General features: G+C 40.6%; 1 protein-coding gene across 1 annotated transcript in view; it reads right to left on the bottom strand.

Annotated features, from left to right (window-relative positions):
• Nucleotides 1-25,106, bottom strand: part of TPX2 (TPX2 microtubule nucleation factor) — a 65,092-nt gene extending 39,986 nt beyond the window's left edge. Inside the window, exons 1-4 of the mRNA XM_070420104.1 lie at nt 25,027-25,106; nt 22,257-22,339; nt 3,234-3,333; nt 228-320 (exon numbers count right to left, since the gene is read on the bottom strand). Of these exons, the coding sequence (XP_070276205.1) occupies nt 228-320; nt 3,234-3,324 (184 nt within the window). The 5' untranslated portion in view covers nt 3,325-3,333; nt 22,257-22,339; nt 25,027-25,106. The remainder of the gene's footprint in view (nt 1-227; nt 321-3,233; nt 3,334-22,256; nt 22,340-25,026) is intronic.
• Between the last annotated feature and the right edge of the window lie 660 nt (nt 25,107-25,766).

The following is a 25,766-nucleotide window of genomic DNA, read 5'->3' as shown; positions in this document are numbered from 1 at the left end:
ATTCTAGTTGGAAAAAAAAATTCTATGTTAGCTTAAGTTCCAAGAGATTATTTTTTTAAAAGTGTAGCACATCATTAATTTCACATTCACCATGATGAATTAGCCCATTTCACCAAAAGTAAACCAAGGGATATACAGCGTTTAGGTAATTCCTCCAGACCCCTCAGGTTCCTAATACACTGTACCACCATTATGCAAAGAAGCTTTTTCCTAATATTTTCTCTTACCTGGTCTCAAAGGTGTCACAATAGCTTGCGGAGGATTTGCTTTTCTCATAGGAGTCATGTCAGGAAACCTATTCTCCAAATTGGCCTTCTCTTCTGTGAAACGATAAGAGTGTCATTATCTAAACAAGCAAAATAAGTCAGTGCCATGCACTTAAAATGGGGCCTAAAGCCCCCAACCAGTACACTTCTAACTCATTGGACAAGTACAAGCAAAGTTCTAGTGGTTAAAAAAAATGAGTACACATTATACGTCCGAGATAGAGACTGTAAAAACTATCACTAAAGCACTGGCAACAATGAACAATGTATTTTAGAAAAGAAGTACAGACTCTGCACTGTGAAAAGCTCCTTGTCTTTGCTTGATTCAGTTAGGACCATACAAGCATGAACTGGCCTTATCTACCACCTAAATACATCATGTTCCTTCTAAAGAAAACTGTAGCCACCAAGCTCTGCAGGGTTCACAAGAGACATCTTATAGTCTGAGTTGAGGTTATTCCTTAACTAAGAACAGTGAGAGGGGAGTATGGGGTATGTGAGAAATGAAGAGAACTTTCTCATATACCCCATATCCCAAAGGAAGAGGCTTTATGCAGTAATCTTGTCTTAGGTTCTGCTGTGCCTAACAGTCAGCACAAAGCAGTGAAACACCTGTTCTACCCTAGCCTACTGATAGAAGTATCAAGATTGTGGTGAGAGCCGAAACCGGTTTGGCTCAGTGGATAAAGCGTCGGCCTGCGGACCGAAAGGTCCCAGGTTCGATTCCGGTCAAGGGCATGTACCTGGGTTGTGGGCACATCCCCGGTGGGAGATGTGCAGGAGGCAGCTGATCAATGTTTCTCTCTCATCGATGTTTCTAGCTCTCTATCTCTTTCCCTTCCTCTCTGTAAAAAATCAATAAAATACATTTAAAAAAAAAAAAAAAAAAGATTGTGGTGAGAATGCCCTAGCCAGTTTGGCTGAGTGGAGAAAGTGCCGGCCTGCAGACTGAAGGGTCCCAGGTTCGAATCCAGTCAAGGACACATGCCCAGGTTGTGGGTTCAATCCCCAGAAAGGGGTGCGCAGGAAGCAGCCAATCAATGGTTCTCTCTCATCATTGATGTTTCTATCTCTCTCTCTCCCTTTCCCTTCTGCTCTGAAATCAATAAAAATATATTTTAAAAATAATTTTTAAAAAAGATTGTGGTGAGCCCCAGCAAAACACATGGTGCACGTAAACTGATTGCAACTGTGTAAAACAGGGGTCCTCAAACTGCGGCCCGCCGGGTGTTTTTGCCGCCGCTGCCTGTCCTGCTTAGCAGCCGACTCGTCCCGGGCCCGCAGTGCACCATGTGTGGAATGTCTGAGGGACAGTGAACTGGCCCCCTGTTTAAAAAGTTTGAGGACCTGTGGTGTAAAAAGATGTGATTACTTGGAAGAAATTAGAAAGCAACATATAAGAACTAAAGTTTTGAAAAAACAGTGGGATTAATTTTTTCTTCCCAACTATCCTATATAATAAAAGGCTAATATGCAAATCGACCCAACAGCAGAACGACCATCACTATGACATGCACTGACCACCAAGGGGCAGATGCTCAACACAGGAGCTGCACCCTGATGGTCAGTGTGCTCCCACTTGGGGAGCGCCACTCAGCCAGAAGCCCAGAGCCGGGCTCACGACTGGCGAGCACAGCGGCGGTAGCGGGAGCCTTTCCCACCCCCGCGGCAGCACTAAGAATGTCCGACTGATAGCTTAGGACACCCCCCGAGGACTCTCGGACTGCAAGAGGGTGCAGGCCAGGCTGAGGGACCACCGCCCGCCCTCCTGCAAATGCATAAATTTCGTGCACCGGGCCTCTAGTATGTAAAAGTATTGTTATATTAGTATTTCCTTTTTTTGACTTAAAGAAAAACTGTGAAAAAGAGGTAAAAGACAACCCAACCATTTCCTCAGAATTTCCGTAGAGCAAGGGCATGGGAAGACCCCTGTTGGGCAGTTGGCACTCTTGTCTATCTTTCTTCCCATACCACTTCCAAGAAATCTCTCCTCTTGGGATCCAGATTGGACACCATTAAAGTCCTTTTCCAGGAGAATGGCTTATGCCCTTACATTTGGACTCTGCATTATCAGTGCTAAGTACAGCTTCAATGGACTCATTTTCCTATCAACATTGATTTCTTTTAAGGAGTAAAAAGGACATGCGAAAGAATAAAATGAAGGGGCCCCAGCAACTATCACTGGTCTCATATATTACTCCAAAGTAATATAAAAATATAATCATCCTTATTTATTGTTGGCCTGGTTCAGGGTTTGTGCCACATCACATGACCAAACATCAGGCAATCCTATCTCTGTTTAGGGACTGGGTTCTGAGTAGCATAATCCTTCCCATTTAAAAACAAATTGGAAATTGGGGAGGGTTAGCAAGAAGGAGACAAATATAGATATAAAAGGGCATCACAAGGCTCCTTGTGATGTTATAACTGTTCAGTATCTTGACTGTGGTGGTAGATCCACAAACCTACACAAGCGATAAAATTGCATAGAACTTAATACACATAAACAAAAGTGAGTATAAGTGAAATGGGAAATCTGAGCAAGATTGTGGATTTTATCAATGTCAGTATCATAGTTGTAATATTATACTCTACGCCCAGTGACAAGTAGAGCAAATTTTTAGGTGGCTGCCATCACTATAGACATGGCTTTGAGTCCTAGAGTTTCACTCAACTTTGCTTCATCATATTTTAAGAAAATATGGATTTCTGGATTTTCCCATATAGCCCTAAAGTTTAAATTATTTGTCATTCTTAACTGCAAAATAACGTTGTCTTATACTGATAGTTCATTCCCAAAATACTGGGCACTTCAATTATTTCTCTCCTATCATGGATGACAAAGTATCTTGATTCAGATAGGAATTTACATTTTAGTTATTTTCTTTCAACCCCTTCTTTTTTTAAGATCCTCAGAACAAAGCAAGCCACTTAACCCTTAAAATGGCAGAGAAAGCAGACACTTACCAAACCAAGAATCTATGTTTTGGGGGTCTTCCTCCTCATCCAAAGATGTGAAATTGATGAAGTCCGTGGGAGCATCATAGGAGTAAGACATTGTCCCCACCTTGGCACAGAAGAGCAGGTTTTTCCAATATTAATGTCACTTTTCTCAACAGGTCAACTTGTTAAGTAAAGAAAGTTTCAAAAACTTCACTGCACATGTCTTACTTTTCAAATCAAATCAAGTTATTTTTGGTAACTTGAAAATACTCCTTGAGGTAAATATGGTGGAATTAGAAAATGGCCAAGTTTGAGTACCTACAACATGCCATCCACTGTGCTAGTTGTTTTACATTCATTATTTTATTTTCCCCTCAATCTACTGTCTTCTCACCCAATTTACTCTCTCTGCCCTGAATAACCCAATCCAATTTTCTCTCTCTCTGTCCCACAAAACCCAATTTCTGAAATGCACACATTAAATTTCATACCTACTGACCAAAATCTTCCTCCATTCAAAGTCCAATTCAATTCTCTACAAATTATTTCCCAATTTCTACCCATCATACAAAATTGTTGCTTCTCCAACGCCACAGTGCTTCGTTTACCCTCCAATTTTATATTAATAACCTCACAAATGTCTCTCCTAGTAGACTGTAAGTTCCTGAAGACAAGGATGGATTTTACTCATTTGTGTATGCTTCATCCATCAAGGTGCTTAGAACAGTATCTTATACATAGTAAGAGCTCAATACAGTTTTGCCAAGTTTAGGTTTTCTTTCCTTATTTTCATAAAAATATTGTTCCTGGGCATAAAGAAAAAAGACTTAAAAAATACATAAGCCTTGGCCAGGTAGTTCAGGTGGTTGAAGCATCATCCAACAAAAGGTTGCAGGTTCAATTCCTGGTCAGGGCACATACCTAGGTTGCCGGTTCAATCCCCAGTCAGGGCCTGTACAGGAGGCAACAGATTGATGTTTCCCTCTCCCAGTGATGTTTCCCTGTCTCTCTCTCTTCCTCCTTAAAATCAATAAACAAATCCTCGAATGGGAATTTCAAATATATAGGAGATTAAAAATGGTGGTGGAGTAAGTAACACTGACACACTCCCAGGACCAAACTGGAATTACAACTAAAATAGCATCTGGGATCTAAACACCATGCCGGGCTCCCCAGCAGAGAGCACCAGAACTGAGAAAGGTGCTGGCATAACATCTGGCTGTGAAAAGCAGCAGGCTGTTCTCTACCAGGGACAGATGGCTGGAAATTCAGGCACCCTCTTAAAAGGCCAATGCACAATTCACCTTGGGCTCCAGCTGAGGGAGGGCAGACTGGGCTGGAGCTGTGTAAGCAGAAGCCAGGGTTGGGGGCTCTGGGATTAGAGCTCAGAAGGCAGACATCCCGGGTTCCTGTGCTGAGTCATTCCCTCACACTGTGGAGGACATCTTTTCCAGGCAGACCTTTGCTATCCAGGCGGTATTTGCCTGGAGGGGTGGCAGTTGCCCCATCCTATTGGAAAACCCCCTACACCACCCTGTGGAGTTTCTGAGGCCATTAAGAGACTGAGAATAGCAATTAGCCTCCAGGCAGAATCAACTGCCCCACTATGTTGGAAAACCTCTCACCCCACCTGTGGATGATTTCCTGAGGTTACTCAAGACTGAATCCAATCAGTCTGCAGGCAGAGGCGGGTTTCTGGAGGCTTTGAGTCTTTGCCTGATCCAATTAATCAGAAACATCATTTGACACTGTCCTGCACTAGAGAATGGGAGGTATAGCAGATCTACCTAATACATAGTCACAAACCGAAACAGGCAGCCAAAATGGGGAGACCAAAAAAAAACAAAAACAAGCCTGAAATGAAAGAACAACAGAATTCTCCAAAGGAAGAGCTAAATGAAATGGAGGTAATAAATTTACCAGGCACAGAGTTCAGAATAATGATGGCAAAGATGCTCAACAGCATGAGAAAGATAACTCTGAAGAATGACATAGCACTAATAAAGAACACAGATGTATTTGGGAAAGCTGAGGATCAGATCACTGAATTAGAAGACAGGATAGAAAAATAATCACTCAATCACAGAGCCAAAAAGAAATAATTTAAAAACAGGAGGACAGCTTAAGGGAGCTATGGGACAACATGAAATGTAATAAGTGTGCCCAAGAAGAAAGTGAGCAAGGGATAGAGGATATGTTTGAAAAAATAATGGCAGACTTCCCTAACCTCATGAAGGAAAAAGTCACTCAAGTACTGTAGGGAGCAGATATAGGGTTAAGCCTCGACTGACCTGTTGGCAAAGCCACAAACAAGTCCCAGCTTAGAGGGCACAGCCCTCTTAGCATATTTAGGCTTGACCTTATGATGCTCCCTAGATCTTATCTGGGTAGCTAATGGGCTGAGAGAGATGCAGCAAGTGCTGCCAACACAAGTGAAACTCACAAGAACATTGTAACTATGGTGACCACTACCTTGTTTACCTCTGGCTATAAAATAAAGGCTCAGCTTGCTGTCTGGATCTCTCTCTGTGGCCTCAGCCAGGCACAAGAAGATCCACCTAGACCCAGCTTATTCTCTTTGTCTGTCATTTCTACATCCTTCGCCACCCACCCCCGCCCCCCCTCAGGCTCCCTAAACCCTTGGCTGAGCTGACTCGGCACATTTGGCGCCCAATGCGGGGCCTGAGTTCAGGGGAACTGCAGTTGTAAGGTGAAAGGACGCTCCAGTGAAGCACATGCAGAAAGTAAAAAGGAAGGTAAGGAGCAAAGTTTAGTAATACCTAGGTGTAAAACATGGGAAATTCTGGATCGTATATACGTATCCATGCTTAAGGCTATGCTCCAAGCACAGGGCTGTTCTGTGAAGTATCAACAGCTTTTCGATTTGTTGGATTTTGTAAGTAAAACCTGCCCATGATTTTCTGAGGAAGGAAAGGTAAATGTAGAGACATGGGAGAAGGTAGGAAAACCACTTAGAGATCGTTATACAGTGGAAGGTTACCAAGGGCTTAATATTGTCACAAAGGCTTGTCTCTCATCCAGAGACTACTTATAATGGAAGTATTATATTCGTGTTTGTGCTGACACTGGACCAGCCTATGTTCAAGGAGCAGTATTAGTTGCCTCATTAAAGGAGATGTTACTCGCTGGTCAGCAGAAAAAGAAAGGAGGCTGCTTTAACTGTGGCAACCAATGCCCCCTAGGCAGGAAAACTTCAAGTGGGGCCAGCCCTGGTCCCACCAAACAGTAGGGGCCTTATCCTTAACCCCACTGCAGCCTTTCCAGCTGGCTCATCATGCCACCCCAGGAAGCACAGGATTGGCAAGTTCTTCCTGGGGTGATGGATCAGGAATCAGGCAATAGTGGAAAGCGCCAATCCTACTCTTAAAATGCAACTATAAAAACAAAAAAAAAGGTGGAGAAGAATGTTATGCGTTAAACTTTTTGAATTACAATGCAGAGAGCTGTACAGCAGCCGAAAGGCATCAGGCCTCCTGTACAATAGCCTCTGCTGGGTTAGCCTGGTGGAAGGATGCACAAACCAGACAAGAGTTTTACCAGAATCAGTAATGATGTGGGGAAGAGGTTGTGTTTTGTATCTTTCCAGAAGGAGCAGTGCAGCCAATTTGGGTACCAGAGCATTACGTGCGTCACCACAATGGACCCAGAGAAGCTCCTTGTCCCTTTGTTCCAAAGACTGAGAGTTGCCCCGATGACAGCAAAGCAGAGAAAAGAAGGAAGGCTATGCAAGGGACTGAAGTGCCAACATAGTGTCAGATGAAGAAGTTAACAACTGAGGCCCAACAGATGGTAGAAAAACAAGATGTGGAAGCTACTCCCTCAATCATGTTTCTGGCTATGCTAGCATTGGTTAGCTGCCAGTCTTCTGCGCAGCCAAGCCCAAGAACTCTGAGTAAATCAGCAAAAGAAACTTTCATTTAGTAGAAAAATGTTACTGTAGTTTGATTTCTCACTTATTGCTGTGTTGAACTGGCATTATTTTGTTAATAGCCAGAGCTTTATTCTTGATGTTTAAGTTTTAAAATGTTAACATGTCTGTAGTTTGGGTTTTGCATTGGCATTGTTTTGTTATTGTTTTAATAGCCAGAGTTGTTCTTGATGCTTAAGTTTTACTTTCATTATGGTAGCTTAAAAATAAAAGAAGGGTGAGATGTAGGAAGCTGCTATAGGGTTAACCTCTAGAGTGCCAGGGAGCACGATAGCGCTCCTCCTGTCTTTCCCCAAAAGTGCCGGGTGCGCTATGGTGCTCCTCCTGCAGTGTCACTATTAGATGCTAGTAGTTCACTCTTTATTGACAGATGGCACCTAAGTGCAGATTACTTATGATGCCGAATGTTTGTAGTTCTAAAATTGACCACTGGCATTTATCGGCCTAATTTTCATAATTTTTTTCCTAAACTGCTGTAAAATCAGCAAAAATGCCTTGGCAATTTTAGCATAGTTCCTAGGATATTGGTTGGCACTCAAAGGGTTAAGCCTCGGACTAACCTGTTGGCAAAGCCACAAACAAGTCCCAGCTTAGAGAGCACAGCCCTCTTAGCATATTTAGGTTTGACCTTATGATGCTCCCTAGATCTTATCTGGGTGGCTAATGGGTTGAGGAAAATGTAGCAAGTGCTGCCAAAACAAGTGAAACTCACAAGAACACTGTAGCTATGGTGACCACTACCTTGTTTACCTCTGGCTATAAAATAAAGGCTCAGCTTGCTGTCTGGATCTCTCTCTGTGGCCTCAGCCAGGCATAGGAAGATCCACCTAGCCAGTGGTTCTCAACCTTCTGGCCCTTTAAATACAGTTCCTCATGTTGTGACCCAACCATAAAATTATTTTCGTTGCTACTTCCTAACTGTAATGTTGCTACTGTTATGAATCCTAATGTAAATAGCTGATATGCAGGATGGTCTTAGGCGACCCCTGTGAAAGGGTCGTTCGACCGCCAAAGGTGTCGTGACCCCACAGGTTGAGAACCGCTGACCTAGACCCAGCTTATTCTCTTTGTCTTTTCTTCATCCTTCACCGCCCTCCCTCAGGCTTGCAAACCCTTAGCTGAGCTGGCTCGGCACAAAGTACAGGAGGCACAGAGTCCCAAGCAGAAAGTACCCCAAAAGGCCCTCGCCCAGACACATCATAATTAAAATGCCAAAAATTAATGACAAAGAGAATCTTAAAGGCAGCAAGAGAAAAACAATTTGTTACCTACAAAGGAGCTCCCATAAGGCTGTCAACTGATTTCTCAACAGAAACTCTACAGGCCAGAAGGGAATGGCATGAAGTATTCAAGGTAATGAGAAGCAAGGATAGGTGGTAAAATAGTTTCCCAGGTTAAAAAAAAAAAAAAGGCTAAAGGAGTTTTTCACCACCAAACCAGCACTGCAAGAAATGCTAAAGGGACTACTGTAATGAAAAGAATAGAGAAAGAAACATAGGCATACAGAATGAAAATGGCAATAAATAAGTACCTATCAATAATAATCTTAAGTGTAAATGGATTAAATGCTCCAATCAAAAGACAGGGTAGTTGAATGGAAACAAAAACATGACCCAATTATATGCTGTCTACAAGAGACCCACCTTAGAACAAAAGACTCACATAGGATGAGAGTGAAGGGATGGAAAAAGATTTTCCATGCAAATGAAAATGGAAAAAACAAAAGCTGGGGTAGCAATACTCATATCTGACAAAGTAGACTTCAAAATGAAGGCCATTATGCTGAAGGGAGGACGGGCTGGAGGGGATCAATGGGAGAAAAAGGGGGGGACATATGTAATACTTTCTACAATAAAGAATTATTTTTAAAAATGAAGGCCATCATAAGAGACAACAAGATCACTACATAGGAGAATCGAAGATGGCGGCATAGGTAAAACACCGGAGACTGCCGCCGTGGACAACCACTTCAAAAATACAACTAAAAGTCGGAGCGGACATCAACCAGAACCACGGGAAGGCTGGCTGAGGAGAGTCTCTTCAACTAGAAGCAAAAACAACAGCATTCCGATGCTCAGCGGAGGCGCAGTGTGGAAAATTTAAAGGTACGGCGGTGCGGTGGTGAGGGTGCGCGCGCAAAGCGGGCTGGCGGCTGAGGGCGCGATTGTCGTTTTCAATCAGGAGCGAATCTCCGACTCTGGGCTACAGATCGGGGCGAGTCTCTAGGGACCCAGACTCAAACGGGAGAAGCGGGACTGTCTGGCTACGGCCCCTCCGAGGTTTGCAGCGATTGCTGGGACAGAGAGGCAGAGCCCCTGGGGACGGACTGAGAGCGGCCATAGCTGCTCCCTCCCCCCCGCCCTGTTGAGCCCGCCCCGCCCAAACCCTGCACACAACCATTTGCCGACCGCCTCAGGCAAGGGCTGGACTAGCACCTCCCCTGAGGACTGAAGTTTTCCCACAGCTGATTTCCACCGCCAGTCGGCCTGTTGGTCAAATCCCTCTAGTGTTAACTACAACAATTAAGGCTTCGCTAGAACAAGACTGCGCACAGAGACCACAAGGGGGTGCACCAAGAAAGCATAAAAGATGCGGAGACAAAAAAACATGACAGAAATGGAGGATATGGAGCTAAGAATCGCAATTTTGAGGGCTTGCCATAAATTTGTGCAGAGCCTCACGAAAACTAATGAGACCCTCGATGCTACGATAAAGAAATTAGAAAGTAAGCATACACGGACTGAAATAAACAATATTATACCCAATAGCAGACCAGAGGAGTGCAAGAATCAAACCAAAGATTCGACAAAAAACACCCAATTGGAAAAGCATAATGAAAAAAGAATCCGAAAATGTGAAGATAGTGTAAGGAGCCTCTGGGACAGCTTTAAGCGGACTAATATCAGAGTCATTGGAGTCCCAGAAGATGAGAGACAGCAAGATATTGAAAACCTATTTCAAGAAATAATGGCAGAAAACTTCCCCCACCTAGTGAAAGAAATGGACTTACAGGTCCAAGAAGCGAAGAGAACCCCAAACAAAAGGAATCCAAAGAGGACCACACCAAGACACATCATCATTAAAATGCCAAGAGCAAAAGACAAAGAGAAAATCTTAAAAGCAGCAAGAGAAAGAGGCTCAATTACCTACAAGGGAATACCCATACGACTGTCAGCTGATTTCTCAACAGAAACTTTGCAGGCCAGAAGGGAATGGCAAGAAATATTCAAAGTGCTGAATACCAAGAACCTACAACCAAGATTACTTTATCCAGCAAAGCTATCATTCAGAATTGAAGGTCAGATAAAGAGCTTCACAGATAAGGAAAAACTAAAGGAGTTCATCACCGCCAAACCAGTATTATATGAAATGCTGAAAGGTATCCTTTAAGAAGAGGAAGAAGAAAAAGGTAAAGATACAAATTATGAACAACAAATATGCATCTATCAACAAATGAATCTAAGAATCAAGTGAATAAATAACCTGATGTACAGAATGAACTGGTGACTATAATGAATCAGGGACATAGAAAGGGAATGGACTGACTATTCTTGGGGGGGAAAGGGGAATGGGAGATTCGGGAAGAGACTGGACAAAAATCATGCACCTATGGATGAACTCAGTGGGTGGGGAGTGAGGGTGGAGGGTGGGGTGGGAGCTGGAAGGAGGGGAGTTATGGGGGGAAAAAAGAGGAACAAATGTAATAATCTGAACAATAAAGATTTAAAAAAAAAAAAAAAATTCTGTTAGAAGAAAAAACTTCCTTGAGGACAATCCCTATGAACTATTCAAGTACAGTTTATTCACCATGATTCAAAAGTATATGTACAAATATGTAATAAAATAATTTACCTGATGTTAATGATTTAAAAAAAAAAAAAAAAAAAAAAGATCACTACATAATACTAAAGGGATCGATCCAACAAGAGGATATAACCCTGGTAAACATATGTGCAGCCAATATAGGAGCACCTAAATATATAAAAAATCATCTAGAAGACTTTAAGGAAAAGATCAACAACAATATAGTCATAGTAGGGGACTTTAATACCCCACTGACTTCACTGGATAGATCTTCCAGACAAAAAAATTAACAATAAAATAGGGACTCTAAATGACACACTGGATCAGAGGGATTTAATTGATATTTATAGAACATTTCACCCCAAAGCTGCAGAATATACATTCTTCTCAACTGCAATGGGTCATTCACAAAGATAGACCACATGTTAAGACATAAAACAAGTCTCTACAAGTTCAAGAAGATTGAAATCATATCAAGCATCTTCTCAGATCACAATGGAATGAAATTAGAAATCAACCAATCAGAAAGAATGTATGTACCCCTATGTTCATAGCTGCACAATTTTCAATAGCTAAGATCTGGAAACAGCCCAAGTGCCCATCAGTAAACAAGTAGATAAAAAAGCTGTGGTACATTTTTGCCATGGAATACTATGCAAGAGTAAAAAAAAAAAATCTCTTACCCTTTGAGACAGCTTGGAAGGACCTAGAGAGTATTATGCTAAGCAAAATAAGCCAGTCAGAGAAAGACAAGTATCACATGATCTCACTCATGGAATCTAACCAAATAAACTGATTAACAGAGTGGATCCAGAAACATAAAACAGAGTGCAGAATTTCAGGGGAAAGGTGGGGGAGGGTGAGTGGGTGGGAAGAGATCAACCAAAGAACTTGTATGAATATATGCATAAGCCATGGATACAGACAATAGGGTGGTGAGGGCCTGGGGTGGAGGTCAGGAAGGGCTAGAGGGGGTTAAAGGGGCGGGGGGGGCGGGGAATGGGACATATGTAATATATGTATGTAAAGATTTTTTTGGGGGGGAGAGGGTTGTTAATCCTCATTCAAGGATATTTTTCCATTGATTTTTAGGGAGAGTGGAAGAGAGAGGGAAAGACAGAGAGAAACATCAATGTAGGAGAAACACATCAATTGGTTGCCTCCTGCACCTGCCCTGACCAGGGTCTGGGCAAGGGAGGAGCCTGCAACCAAGGTACGAACCCGGGACCCTTTGGTCTGCAGGCCGATGCTCTATCCACTGAACCTAACTGGCTAGGGCTCAACAATAAAGAGTTTTTAAAAATAAAAATTAGAGCACAAAAAAGATTAAAAAAAAAAAAATCTAAAATGCAGTGCTATTCCAGCCTCTCTCTGCTATCACATATATATTAACTTTTAAAAATGAGATTAGCTTGGCCGGCTGGCATGACTCAATGGTTGAGCATCGACCTATGAACTAGGAGGTCACAGTTTGATCCCCGGTCAGGGCACATGCCCTGGTTGCAGGCTCAATCCCAGGTGTGGGGGATGCAGGAGGCAACCAGTCTATGATAATCATCATTGATGCTTCTACCTCTCTCTCCCATTCCCTTCCTCTCTGAAATCAATAAAAATAAATTTTAAAAAATAAATATAGGATCATTGACATTTTGCATGTTTCACAGACATATTTTCCATGTCAATAAATATCGATATATAATCAGATGATGGTTATACCATAATTTACTTACTCCTTATTTTTAGGCTTTTCCCAGTATTTTCACTTTAAAGATAGTACTATATCCTTGGAACTAAATTTCTGTACACATCCATAATTGCTCCCTTAAGATAAGTTCTGAAAAAATGGAATTGCTGCCTTTTGCTACATACTGTGAAATGTTCCTCAGAAGTAATACCCACTTACATTACCAGAGAGGTGTGCTAGTTCCCCAAACTGTCACCAATTCTGAGTACGAACAGCCCTCAGTACTCCTTTTCTCTATATTATACCACTATAGGTATACTTTGAGAGAAAGCATAAGATTAGTTACACCCAATTTCACTGATGCTCAGTGGTTTGGTCAGCATTTCATTAGTTTCTCTCAGTGCCCTGGGATAATTCAGAAGGTATTTCAGTGCCTCAGAAACATTTGTTCTGACACATTTGATTTATATGTTGACATCAATCCACACAGTAGAAAACTTCACCTTCCCATGGTCTCGTATGAACTCAGACCTCCACAGATAACCTTTATAATAATGCCTCAGTTGAAGGACTTAGTTTAGAAACATGACATTTTTTAATTGGGAGGAATCTTAGACAACAGCTAAGATCTGGAACCAGCCCAAGTGCCCATCAGTAGACAGTGGATAGAAAAGCTGTGATATAAACTTTTGCAGTTTATAGATAAGAATTAATTGATGCAAAAAGGGGTCCTTCAAAATAACCCAACAATTAATACTAATGATCATGTTAAAAACAGTTACCAAAGGTGCTTATACAGGCCAGGTGCCGTGAAGTACTAAATATGTACTATTCCTAATACTCTCAACAATCTGTAAAGCTGCAATCATTATCCCGGTCCCAGAAGAGGCAGCTGAAGGTAAAACAGATTAAATGACTTGCCCAATAGCGCAGTTATGTAAAGCAGATTTAGATCTACAACTGAGGTCCCTGACTTCAGTAAAATGTTCTTTCCATATCATTCTTCCCTCTCACCCTGTGAACTAGAGAAGCATATTAATGCAGTTAAGGTTTATATTTTTATAGAAAGTAGTACTGTATTTATTTCTAAGTAGATCCATTCTCCATAGTTTTTTACCCTAAATAGAGTCTTCATTAGCCCCATTCTAACTTTTTCACTCTCACTCATTTCTACTTTCAGTATTCAATTTAACTCAAGCTATTTCTTAGTAGTTCATAAGATGTGGGTTTTGGTGATATCGGAGCTCCTTTCTCAAAAATATTCAAGGATGAAACACCAAGTCTCATACAAAAAATAGATCTAGTCTCAGACACAAAGGAATTTAAAAATCTAGACAGTAGCTGAAGTCCTATACTCTCAATAAATAAGACAGTATACAATATTTATATAGTATGAACTATAAATATAAAGAGAATTAAAGATTAACATAGCCTACGCCATTGTTAAGTATTTTTAATTGAACATCATCATAACAGTAGGAAGCACAATATAATGGAAGTCACCTAGACCAGCAGTTGTCCGCGAGGTCCGTAAGGTTGGAAACCGCTGACCTATACTGCCACCTTCTGAGCTTGGAGTAGCCATGGGACAGTTCTGGCCAATGAGGAAAAAGTCAGAATCTGCTGACAGATTCATAAGAAAACTCTTATTTTTCCTAATACAGCTACAGCCCCTGGTCCTGCCCTTTTTGTTCACCCTCCTTCTTGCCTTCAAAGCAGATATAAATGGCTAGAGCTATAACACCCATCATGTACACATGAGTGGATGGCTAAGAGTATAACTAACATTTGCTCTGATATTACTGAGCTACTGATCATTGATGATTAAATATCAGTAACCGCCCAGCCCGTGTGGCTCAGTGGTTGAGGGTTGACTCATGAGCCAGGAGGTCACAGTTCGATTCCTGATCAGGGCACATGCCCGGGTTGGGGGCTCGATCCCCAGTGGGGGGTGTGCAGGAGGTGGCCAGTCAATGATTCTCTTTCATCACTGATGTTTCTATCTCTCTCTCCCACTCCCTTCCTCTCAGACAGTAATATGTTTTTTGTATAAGCCATTAGAGTTACACTTTCTGTCACAAAAAGATGAAAGTAATTCCAAGTAACATACAAGTCCAGAAATCTAGCCATCTTTGGCATTTACCAGATGTATATGGCCAACGGGCAACTCATCTACCTTTCTGCCTACCTACTTCCCATAAACAAATGAAAAGATATTTCCAGTGCTATGAAATATATTACCATAACATTATCACTGCCTTTGACCTACTGATACCTTTCTTCTCTTTGATTTCTATTCAAAGGACCCTTACTGAAAGATTCCCCAGTGACTGACAGTGGTTAAAATTCCCCTTCTACAAGGAGAAAGTTTTCCTGTTCTTGTGAACAAACATGCTGAAGACATGGGAAAATGTTGGATTCCCATGATCTTAATGCCTAACCCAGGTCACTGGGAACACTTCCCAGGCAGGAATGTAATGAAGACAACTAAAGTTGGGGGAGGGAAGAGGCAGGAATGTAATTTTGCAGCAACCCCACTTACCCTCCTGAAAACCATGATTCCACCAAAGCATGCTGCTGAAAACCACCTGGAAAGTATTCAAGTTTAACCCCTAACACCCCTTTTTCTTTTTTTACTTATGGAGCTACACTGCTAACCTCTTTGGAGGGCAATTTGCATTTTTCTTTTTGAGAGATCTTGCCAAACATAAAAATTTATCTTACAGGTATGTATTTATGCACATATGTAAGTATAAGAACATTCACTATAGAATTGTGCATAAAAGCCAAAAAAACTGAAAACTCAAATTCCACCAATAAGAGATTTGTTGTATAAACTATGGCACAAACGTATATATTAGGTAACTTTATATGTGATTATATGTGCAGAATAAGCTTCAAGAGCTACTGAATGAGGAAAGCAAAATGCAGAAATGCGTACCCCCATTCATGTCAAAAAGAGAGAAAAGAGTAATATATACTCACTTATACCTTTGTACATACACAGACTGTTGTGGAAGGAGACTCAAAAATGTTAACAGGCCCTAACCGGTTTGGCTCAGTGGATAGAGCGTCGGCCTGCGGACTGAAGGGTCCCGGGTTTGATTCCAGTCAAGGGCATGTACCTTGGTTGCGGGCACATCCCCAATAGGGGGTGTGCAGGAGGCAGCTGATCAATGTTTCTCTCTCATCGATGTTTCTAACTCTCTATCCTTCTCCCTTCCTCTCTGTAAAAAATCAATAAAATATATTTTTTTAAAAAAATGTTAACAGTATTTGGGTCTGGGAAGAGAGCTGGGAGTTTGGGGTCAGAAGACTTTCTATTATATGAACTTTTATACTCTCTGAATAGGTTTTATTATATAAATGCATACCATTTCAGTTTAAAGAACTAGTTAAGAAGCCGAAACCGGTTTGGCTCAGTGGATAGAGCGTCGGCCTGCGGACTGGAGGGTCCCGGGTTTGATTCCGGTCAAGGGCATGTACCTGGGTTGCGGGCACATCCCCAGTAGGAGATGTGCAGGAGGCGGCTGATCGATGTTTCTAACTCTCTATCCCTCTCCCTTCCTCTCTGTAAAAAATCAATAAAATATATTTAAAAAAAAAAAAAAGAACTAGTTAAGCAGTATTTATCTCCCCCTAAATCTATGTTTCTAGGGCTTTCTGAAATTTTTATTAAGCATTCTTAAATCCAGCAATAACTGTTAAAACTCTTGATTTTTTTAAATAATGCTTCCCATTTACATGGTCTATAAATTAACTACTAACTCTCACATATACAAATGTTACATATTCTCTTTCTTTAGTAATGTTTCTGTATAAAAGTTAAATTGGCCCTGGACAATGACTTAATAAAAAGGTATGCAAACTTGAAAAAAGCTAAAAATAATAATAGCTATTAATTACTGAGTATTTATGACATGTCAGGCACTGTTGGCAGTGTTTTACATTAAATCACTAAATCCTCACAATTACCCTATGAAGTAGGTACTGCTATTACCTTCATTTTACAGAAGTGGAAACTGAGGCAAAGATATTTATTACTTATTCATGGTCACAACACAGCTAAGAAGTAGTAGAAGCATAATCTGAATCCAGACAGGCTCTAAAGAGTATGTCTTTACTGCACCACCCACTACCTTTCATATTTATTTTAAAATAGATATTTGTATAGATCAATATCAAATGTCAAGGAGGAAGAGACAAAACCATTTGTAAGTAATAATATATTTCAAATACTGCTGTCTATTATAGGCCAAGCACCTTATCAGGTACTTCATATAAATCATCTCATTTAAACTGAATTAACAATATAGAAAGTAGATATCATCATCATCATCATCATCACGATTTTACAAATAAGGAAACTGGCTCAGAGAAGTTAAGCTACTCCAATTACCAACTAGTATAGCAGTGTTGAGTTTTAAGACATGGTCCATAGGATTCCAAAATCTGGAATTATTATAACATGCAAGATTTTCCTACAAATATTTCTTCAAAAACGAGATAGTCTTTAACAAAATATTGCAAACCGAATCCAGCATTAAAAAGATCAGATACCATGACCAAGTGGGATTTATTCCAGGGATGCAAGGTTGGTACAATATCCACAAATTGATTAATGTGATGCACCACATAAACAAAATGAAGAATTAAAACCACATGATCCTATCAATAGATGCAAAAAAAGCATTTGATAAAATCTAACATCCATTTATAATAAAAACTCTCAGCAAAGTGGAAATAGAGAAAACATACCTCAAAGTAATAAAGGCCATATATATGTATATATAGCCAGTGGCCGTAACACTGTAACGACCAAACGACCGGTCACCAGGGGGTGCATTGATGGGTCCCGCCTGTGGTGGCACAGCAGAGTCTGGGTCTCACACGATTTCACGCACTGGGCCTCTAGTATATGATAAACCCCAACTAACATCATACTCAATGGGCAAAAACTACAAGTGTTTCCCTTAAAACTGGAACCAAGACAGAGATGTCTGCTTTTACTATTCTTATTTAACATAGTACCGAAGTCCTAGCCACAGCAATCATACAAGAAGAAATAAGTCATCCAAATTGGAAAAGTAAAACTGTCATTATTTGCAGATGACATGATACTGTGTATAGAGAGCCCTAAAGATTCCACACAAAAACTACTAGAACTGATAAATGAATTCAGTAAAGCAGCAGGATACAAAATAAATACCCAGAAATCAGTTGCTTTTTTTTTTAATCTTCACCCCAGGATATTTTTTTTCCATTGATTTTCAGAGAGAGAGAGTGGAAGGGCGGAGGGAGAGGAAGAGAGAGAGAGAGAGAGAGAGAGAGAGAGAGATGAGACATATCGATTGGTTGCCTCCTGCACTCACCTCGACCAAGGCCGGGGGATCGAATGTGCAACCCAGGTACATGCTCTTGACCATGAATGGAACTCAACACCCTTCGGTACACAAACTGATACTGTAACCACTGGGCAATGCCGGCCAGGGCAATCAATTGCAGTTTTATACAGCAATAATGAAATATCAGAAAGGAAAACTAAGAAAACAATCCCATTCATAATTGCTTCAAAACAAAATAAAATACCTAGGAATAAATTTAACCGAGGAGGTAAAAGATCTGTACTCAGAAAATTATAAGACACTGAAGAATGAACATAATTAAAATGTCCATACTAAGCAATCTACAGGTTCAACACAATTCCTATGAAGTTACCAATGCAATATTTCACAGAACTAGAATATTCCAAAATTTCATATGGAACCACAAATAGCAAGAACAATTTTGAGAAAGAAGAAAAAAGATGGAGGTATCATGCTACCAAATATCAAACTATACATGAACTTAGTAATTAAAACAGCAGGATACTGGCATAAAAACAGACATATAGCCCTGGCCGGTTTGGCTCAGTGGATAGAGCGTCGGACTGCAAACTGAGGTCCCAGGTTCGATTCCGGTCAAGGGCATGTACCTGGGTTGCAGGCACATCCCCAGTAGGGGCTATGCAGGAGGCAGCTGATCGATGTTTCTCTCTCATCGATGTTTCTAACTCTCTATCCCTCTCCCTCTCTGTAAAAAAAATCAATAAAATATATTTAAAAAAAAAAAAAAGACATATAGATCAATGGAACAGAATAGAACACCCAGAAATAAACCCACATCTTTATAGTCAATTAATATTTGATAAAGGAGGCAAAAGCATACAATGGGCTAAAGAGAGTCTGTTTAATAAATGGTGATGGGAAAACTGGATAGATATATGCAAAAAAATGAAACTAGACCACCTTCTTATACTATACACAAGAATAAACTCAAAACAGATTAAAGACTCAAATGTTAGACTCAAAACCATAAATATCCTAGAAGAAAACATAGGCAGTAAAATGTCAGACATTTCATGTAACAATATTTTTTCTGATATATCTCCTCGGGCAAGTGAAACAAAAGAAAAAATAAACAAATAGGACTACATCAAACTAAAAAGGTTTTGCACAGCAAAGGAAACCATCAACAAAATGAAAAGACAATCCACTGAATGAGAGAACATATTCTGTTCTGATAAGAGCTTAATATACCAAATTTATAAATAACTTATAAACCTCAACACCAAGAAACAAACTAACCACAATCCAATTTAAAAAGGGGCAAAGGGCCCAGCTGTTGTGGTTCAGTGGTTGAGCGTCAACCCATGAACCAGGAGGTCACAGTTCCATTCCCTGTCAGGGCATATGCTAGGGTTGTGGGCCTGATCCCCAGTAGGGGGTGTGCAGGAGGCAGCTGATCTTTATTTGGGTGAAATTTTAAAAGCAAATGCACATTCATTGAGAAGTCTGACTTTCCTCAATAAAGGGTGATAGCACAAGTACATGAACGAAGGGTTATTGCCAGTTTCACCGCACTGCCTCTCCCATAAATAATAAATATAGAATGTAAAACCTTCAAAAATTGAAGAGCACAAAGCCTAGAGAAAATGGAGCAGGCCAGGGCTAAAGTCAACTGTTTAAATGAGAGAGCCCATACATGGTGGGAACTGGATGCCTTCCTGCAACCCTTAATCAAGATTGAATTTCTGTCAACACGTCTCACTGAGGAGGGGCTGGGGGAGGCACATGCGTCAACCACATTCCCCCAAACAAATTAAACTGCCAAGCAAAAGAATCAGCATCACATTTCAAAATTATCTAAATCCACCATAGCTTCAGAGTCCTGCAAACCTAGAAACATTGTAAGTGAAAAAAATAGCTCTTTCTGACCAATAACTCCTACAATAGAGAAAAAAGCCTCTCCGGTATGTTATGAACTAGTTTCCTTTTAAAAACTGCCTACTAAATGCCACCCATCATATCATATACCTTATTTTTGTTTCCAAAAAACAAAGACTAAAAAGATATACATAATGCCCTCCCTTACGAAACTCATAGTTGAGTGGAGAATACAATTATAACACAGTGTGATCCTTGCTATAATAGGGGATAAACCAAGGACAACTAAGGATAAACTACAGAAGTGCAGAGAAGCATAACAGAGTAAAAAAGAGTCAGAGCCCAGCCAGCGTGGCTCAGTGGTTGAGCACTGACCTATGAACCAGGAGGTCACGGCTTGATCCCCAGTGTGGAGCATGCAGAAGGCAACCGATCAATTATTCTCTCTCATCAAGGATGTTTCTCTCCTTCCCTCTCCCTTCCTCTCTGAAATCAATAAAAATATATATTAAAAAAAGAAGAAGAAGAAGGGTCAGAGCAAGCTTCCTGGTGGAAGTGATACCTAAAAAGTACAGTTCTACTGGGTAAGGATGAATGTCGACTTTTTATAGGGGAAGAGATAAATGGAAAGAGGAAACAAAAGGGGGGGGGGGTACACAATTGAGGAAGACTGCAAAAGAAACAATGCTACCTGTTTCCATAGTCATCTGATATTAACCTCTGTTACCTCCTGTCTACCTTTCTTCACTCTAAACCAAAAATAACTAGTCTTGACAAGCTCTATAAATCAAAAGGTGCAGGTTCAGAAGTGAGTGGAAGGAAGTGTCAAAAGGGTGCATTCTAAGCAAGGCTGAAATAGTGAACTGGCAGCTCCTAAGTAAAACAAACACTTTGGTGTGATACATGTTCTCAATTGAGAATCTCAATATCCAGCTTTCGAGCTGTGTCTTGCCTATTTCTATTGCAGGAAAAATCATGAGGTAAACAAATGGAAAAATCATAGAGTAAACAGAGCATCTCAAGACTTTATTAGAAGTGTAGTTAGTTAAGATGGTCCCATCCCAGGCAGTGCCATTTCCCCAGGGACACCCTCTCCTACTTTCACAAGGGATAAGATATCCTATTACATACCACAAGTTAAATAGAGTTGAGTTATTTTCATCTTACCCAGAGAGAAAACACCTACATTTTTTTTTGTGCATAAGAGATCAGCAGGAGTCAGTAAATGGAACATAATCCAGCGTGCAATTGTAACTGTTAATCTAAGTCACAAACTAAGTCTGAAGGAAGTTAATGGACTTTGTGTTTCCACATTTATGTTTACTAATTTCTGTGTTGAAATTGGATCTGTTTACAGAAACAGATCTATGAAGCTTCCAAAATTGGGTCAATTTAAAATCCAATGGCAATCCCTCTGTCCAAGCACTCTTAAATCAGCACAGAATACATGGACACTTGTTCTAACTCATCACTGTCCATAAACCTCAAACAAATATATTTTTTTCTATCACTTCTCTCTCAAACTTGTGTTTCAGATCACTCTCTTTGAAGAATTACACTCAGTTCTGCTTTATTTATCCATCGATTCTATAAACCCATAATCCACTCTTATATGACTAATAGAACCTGGATATAATTCAATGCCATTTACCTCTAGGCCAAATAATGACACAAATCTTTGTAAAATGTTAGTGTTCTGATATTCCAAGAGTAAGAAGCTGAAAGCATTTGTAAGGATTGACAGTGGGGCTACAGGTTGTAATCCTCATCAATTCTCAATCACTCCATCTTGTAGAGAGTTATATTCTTCAAAAGGTTTGGGAAGCAGAATCTAAAAAAGTGATCATCTGAGGTGACAGGGAGTGAGGTCAACAGTGATAGGGTCAGAAGATTTTTAAATACTATAAATCTTTTTACATTATTTTGATTTTTGCACAATGCAAATGTATTACATATTTTTAAAATATAAATTTGTGCCTGTATGAATATATACTGTCAGTGGGTATGTGAATCAGCATAATTTTCCAATGAGGCAATTTGGTGTTATGTACCAAAGGAATAACACATAACCATTAAAATATGTTCTACAAAATTTTAATGGCATGAAAAAAATGTTCATAACTATTGGGGGTTGGGGGGGATAAAGGTTTTCAGTGAATAATTTTTTAAAACCAAACATAGGCACAAAAAACACTGGGAAGAAATCTATCAAAATGTTAGCCACAGTTTATGAGATGGGATAATGGGTTATATTGTTTTCTTTTGCTTTCCCAATATTAAATAAATTTTCTTCCAAAACATGTTATTTTATAAAGATATATTAAACTTACTTAAATACTTCTGAAGCTAATATATTAATGTTCCTTTATTTTGTTTAATGTAATTCACTGTGGACACAAACTTACCTGTTAAGTCCAATCAAAGTTGCAATATACTTTCACCTCTCTTCTGATTTCTTGAAGTCTAGCAAGTACTTCTTATCAAGAACCTGAGAGAAAAATAATAATAATAAAGAAAAAGAAACAAGAACCTGGGAGAAGCAGAAAGATGAAGAAACAGGTTCAAGTTCTCTGTAGTAAAAAAGGTTAACAGAGAACAGGAAGGAGCTCTAAGATCAAGGATACCCACTCTCAAAACCACAGAGTTCTCTGAGAGTTAAGGTCCAAATAGCATAGATCCCCCAAACACCAAACTTCTTAACAGACTGTTGTTCCATCAGTGTAAAAGTGTTCTTAAATTTTGGGAGGGTATATTTACTGTCTCCTGGTGTCTTTCATATTACCTACACCTACTCCCACTTTAGAGCAACCTTCCCAAAACCTGCAATTTAGGAACATTGACATCAAGGGGTGGGTAGTGTGCACTTCTATCCTATTCAAATAGGACAAATAGCAGGGACACTTAAAATATGAAAAACACTTTTATTAGGTGTGTTGGGTTTCTTTAAGTAGAACTAGCATTCTTTTAAAATTTTCCAGTAAGCTTCTACATACTACTTTACACCTTTCTCACTAATCTTTAATGTCCTCCTAATCAAGTTTATCTACCAAAACAGACAAAAGCAGAACCCCTTCCAGTTTTCTACAACTTTTTCACAAAATACCTTGGGCTGCTGATCTCTATGTCCCTGTCGCAAACACAGATCTATTCATAAAATTGCTCCCTGTCGTCAATTCTGCATCCTACCTTTACCCATGGCAAAGAAAATTAAGTCTGCCAAGGGGCACTTGAACCTCTCCTCCTTTCTTCCCCAGCAAGTCAGAAAGAATTAGGGAAGAGACCCAGAAAAGACTGGAGAAAAAAAAATATGGATATAGAACAGTGATGGCGAACCTTTTGAGCTCGGCGTGTCAGCATTTGGAAAAACCCTAACTTAACTCTGGTGCTGTGTCACATATAGAAATTTTTTGATATTTGCAACCATAGTAAAACAAAGACTTATATTTTTGATATTTCTTTTATATATTTAAATGCCATTTAACAAAGAAAAATCAACCAAAAAAATGAGTTCTCGTGTCACCTCTGAGACGCGTGTCATAGGTTCGCCATCACTGATATAGAAGAAGTCTGGACTTCTCTGGGTTCCTACACAAGAAATGAAGGACCATCCCACGTAATCCCCTTTCCTGGAGAAGCTTAATTGCAACTGTAAATTAACTTTAAGGTTAGAATAAAGACTTGCGCCTAAGGCTGGCCAAAGTAACTCTATTGATATAACTTGAAAGTTTAAACAAATTTACCAACCGAATCGATTAAGTCCACTTTTTCATACCTGCAATTTTATAGTCTATTTAGATAATGCCCATCTGCCTGTTCACACTTGGAGTGCGGGTGAATTTCCCGCCAAAATATAAGATGGCTCTGTCTTTTGGTTTTGTTCCATCCACCAAAAGGGTGGATTACAAACAAATATTTGGTAATACGCAGTTACAATCGGCCCGAGTTTACACGTTTCCCGCACTCCACCACAAATCTATATGAACCGAGTTAAAGACGGCTCCCGCGGAGTAGGCGCAATTCACGCGAGCCGACTTAACTCGTTTCCCGCACTCCAAGTGTTCAGTTCAGTAGATATTAAGTGGGTGATTTCTATGCACCAAGACTGTTCTAGTTCCTGTCTCACAAACTTTGCTTATCAAGAGCCAGTGTATGTCCCGCCTGCTTCACAAAGCCACCCTAGTCCATTTCTAAGCTTCATTGATCTCCCTCGCCTCTAAATTGTCAGGGCACTTACAATACAAAGCAGTACAGCACTCGGATGCTGTCTTGTCCTCAGCAGGACTGATCTGGGGGAAAGTCCTTGGTACTTAATTACGAAAACGGTACGTGATAAAAAGAAACCATATATTATCAAGAAAAAGGGGGCAAACCAATCCTACAATAGTATAGCCTGGTTCACACTTCTTTCCTCTCCTACCTATAAAAGTCCTAGGTTAGGACCAGAAATTGGAAAGGCAATAATACCTAGTTTTTAGATCCAAAGGGGAGGGCTGGGCAAATGCAGATAAAACAGAATTAATTTAAAATCCCAAGTAGACACACAACTCCAAGTGGAATTAAACTCTCCCTTGAGTATGTTCTCACACCACCTCGATGATCTAGTTTTGAAATGTGGTTGTCTGTGACCACCACTATTTTCCTCCCCCAAAAGCCACTCTTCTTGAGAGCGGGGCCACTGTTTCACCTATTTCTCTACGTTTGTCTAGACTGTGGGCCTCAGTTTCCTCCTCTACAAGGTGGAACAACGAACAGCACTTCCTTCTTTGGCTTGATGTGGAAATTAAATGAGAAAGCGCACGCAGAGTGCTTAGCCCAGTAAATGCTTATTTCACGTATGGAAGAACACTAATTGTCACCACTACTACCAGCCTACGGCCTCTCGCACTTCCTTCTTCCCCTATTTCCCACGGTCCGTCTCCATCTCCACTTCCAGATACAGTCCGCTACACTCGGCCCAGACAGGCTTCTCGGGGAAATCGGTAAGGAGAAGGGTGGCCGGAAGGTCGGCTCCCACTCCGCCCCTGCCTGGACGGCGCCCCACAACAAAAGCCTCCAGAAGCCCGGGCTTAGCAACGCGGACCGAACTGGGGGCTTGGAGGCAACCTCCAGCCGTTCGAAAATCAGGAAAAGGCACCCTCGCGCCCCAGCTGCTCCCCTTTTCTCCCCACGGCTCACCTCCTCTCATCGGTAACGGCGAAGCGCCCGCAAGAACCGCCGCGGGATTTATTCAACGCCGTTGAAAATTTGAACCCAGGCTCTCCAGCCGAATGCACCAATCAGACTGCCGGAACTTGGCAATCCCAGCCTCCCGATTGGCCCTCCAAATCGCTTGATGCCGGAAGTCAGGATAAGGGAAGAGCAACCACCCTCCGGAAGGCTCCTGGGAAATGTAGTCTCAGGAGCTTTCGGGAGCCCATTGGAACAGCTCTAATAAGGATTTACTACAAAGCCCAGAATGCTCAGCTCCAAACTCTTTGGGGAAGGTGGTACCAACTGAAAAGACGGGGAGTCGATTTAGGTAACAAAACAGCGCCCATCATGGACCTCCCCAAAACTTTTACGGAAGGAAATTATAATTATTATAATTTTTTCCTCCTTGTAATTGTGCATTGTGCCTGATATTTGTAGGAATTCACTTCCATTTTAAATGTAGAATCCCCTGCCTGGAACATAGACTGGCCCTCAGCTTCTCTACCAATGAAGAAGACCCTCAAATTCTTAATACAGTCCACGACCTGATATTACTGGTTTAAACAGCGGTTTATTGGGTTCCTCGTTTTTTCAGTTTTAATTCCAACTACGTCTCGAGTGTTGTTATCCTTGTATTGTAGGAAAAACCACAAGAACTCAAAGAAGTTGGGTACACTTGTCTAATCACGTAATAAGTGGAGGAGATAGGATTTGAATTAAAAATG

This window comes from Myotis yumanensis, unplaced genomic scaffold (genome assembly GCF_028538775.1).
Source record: "Myotis yumanensis isolate MYYU_CA2020_CCGP unplaced genomic scaffold, mMyoYum1.0.hap1 SCAF_7, whole genome shotgun sequence".
NCBI lineage: Eukaryota > Metazoa > Chordata > Mammalia > Chiroptera > Vespertilionidae > Myotis > Myotis yumanensis.
Note: the sequence above shows the minus strand (reverse complement) of the source record. Positions and strands in the feature narration are given on the sequence as shown.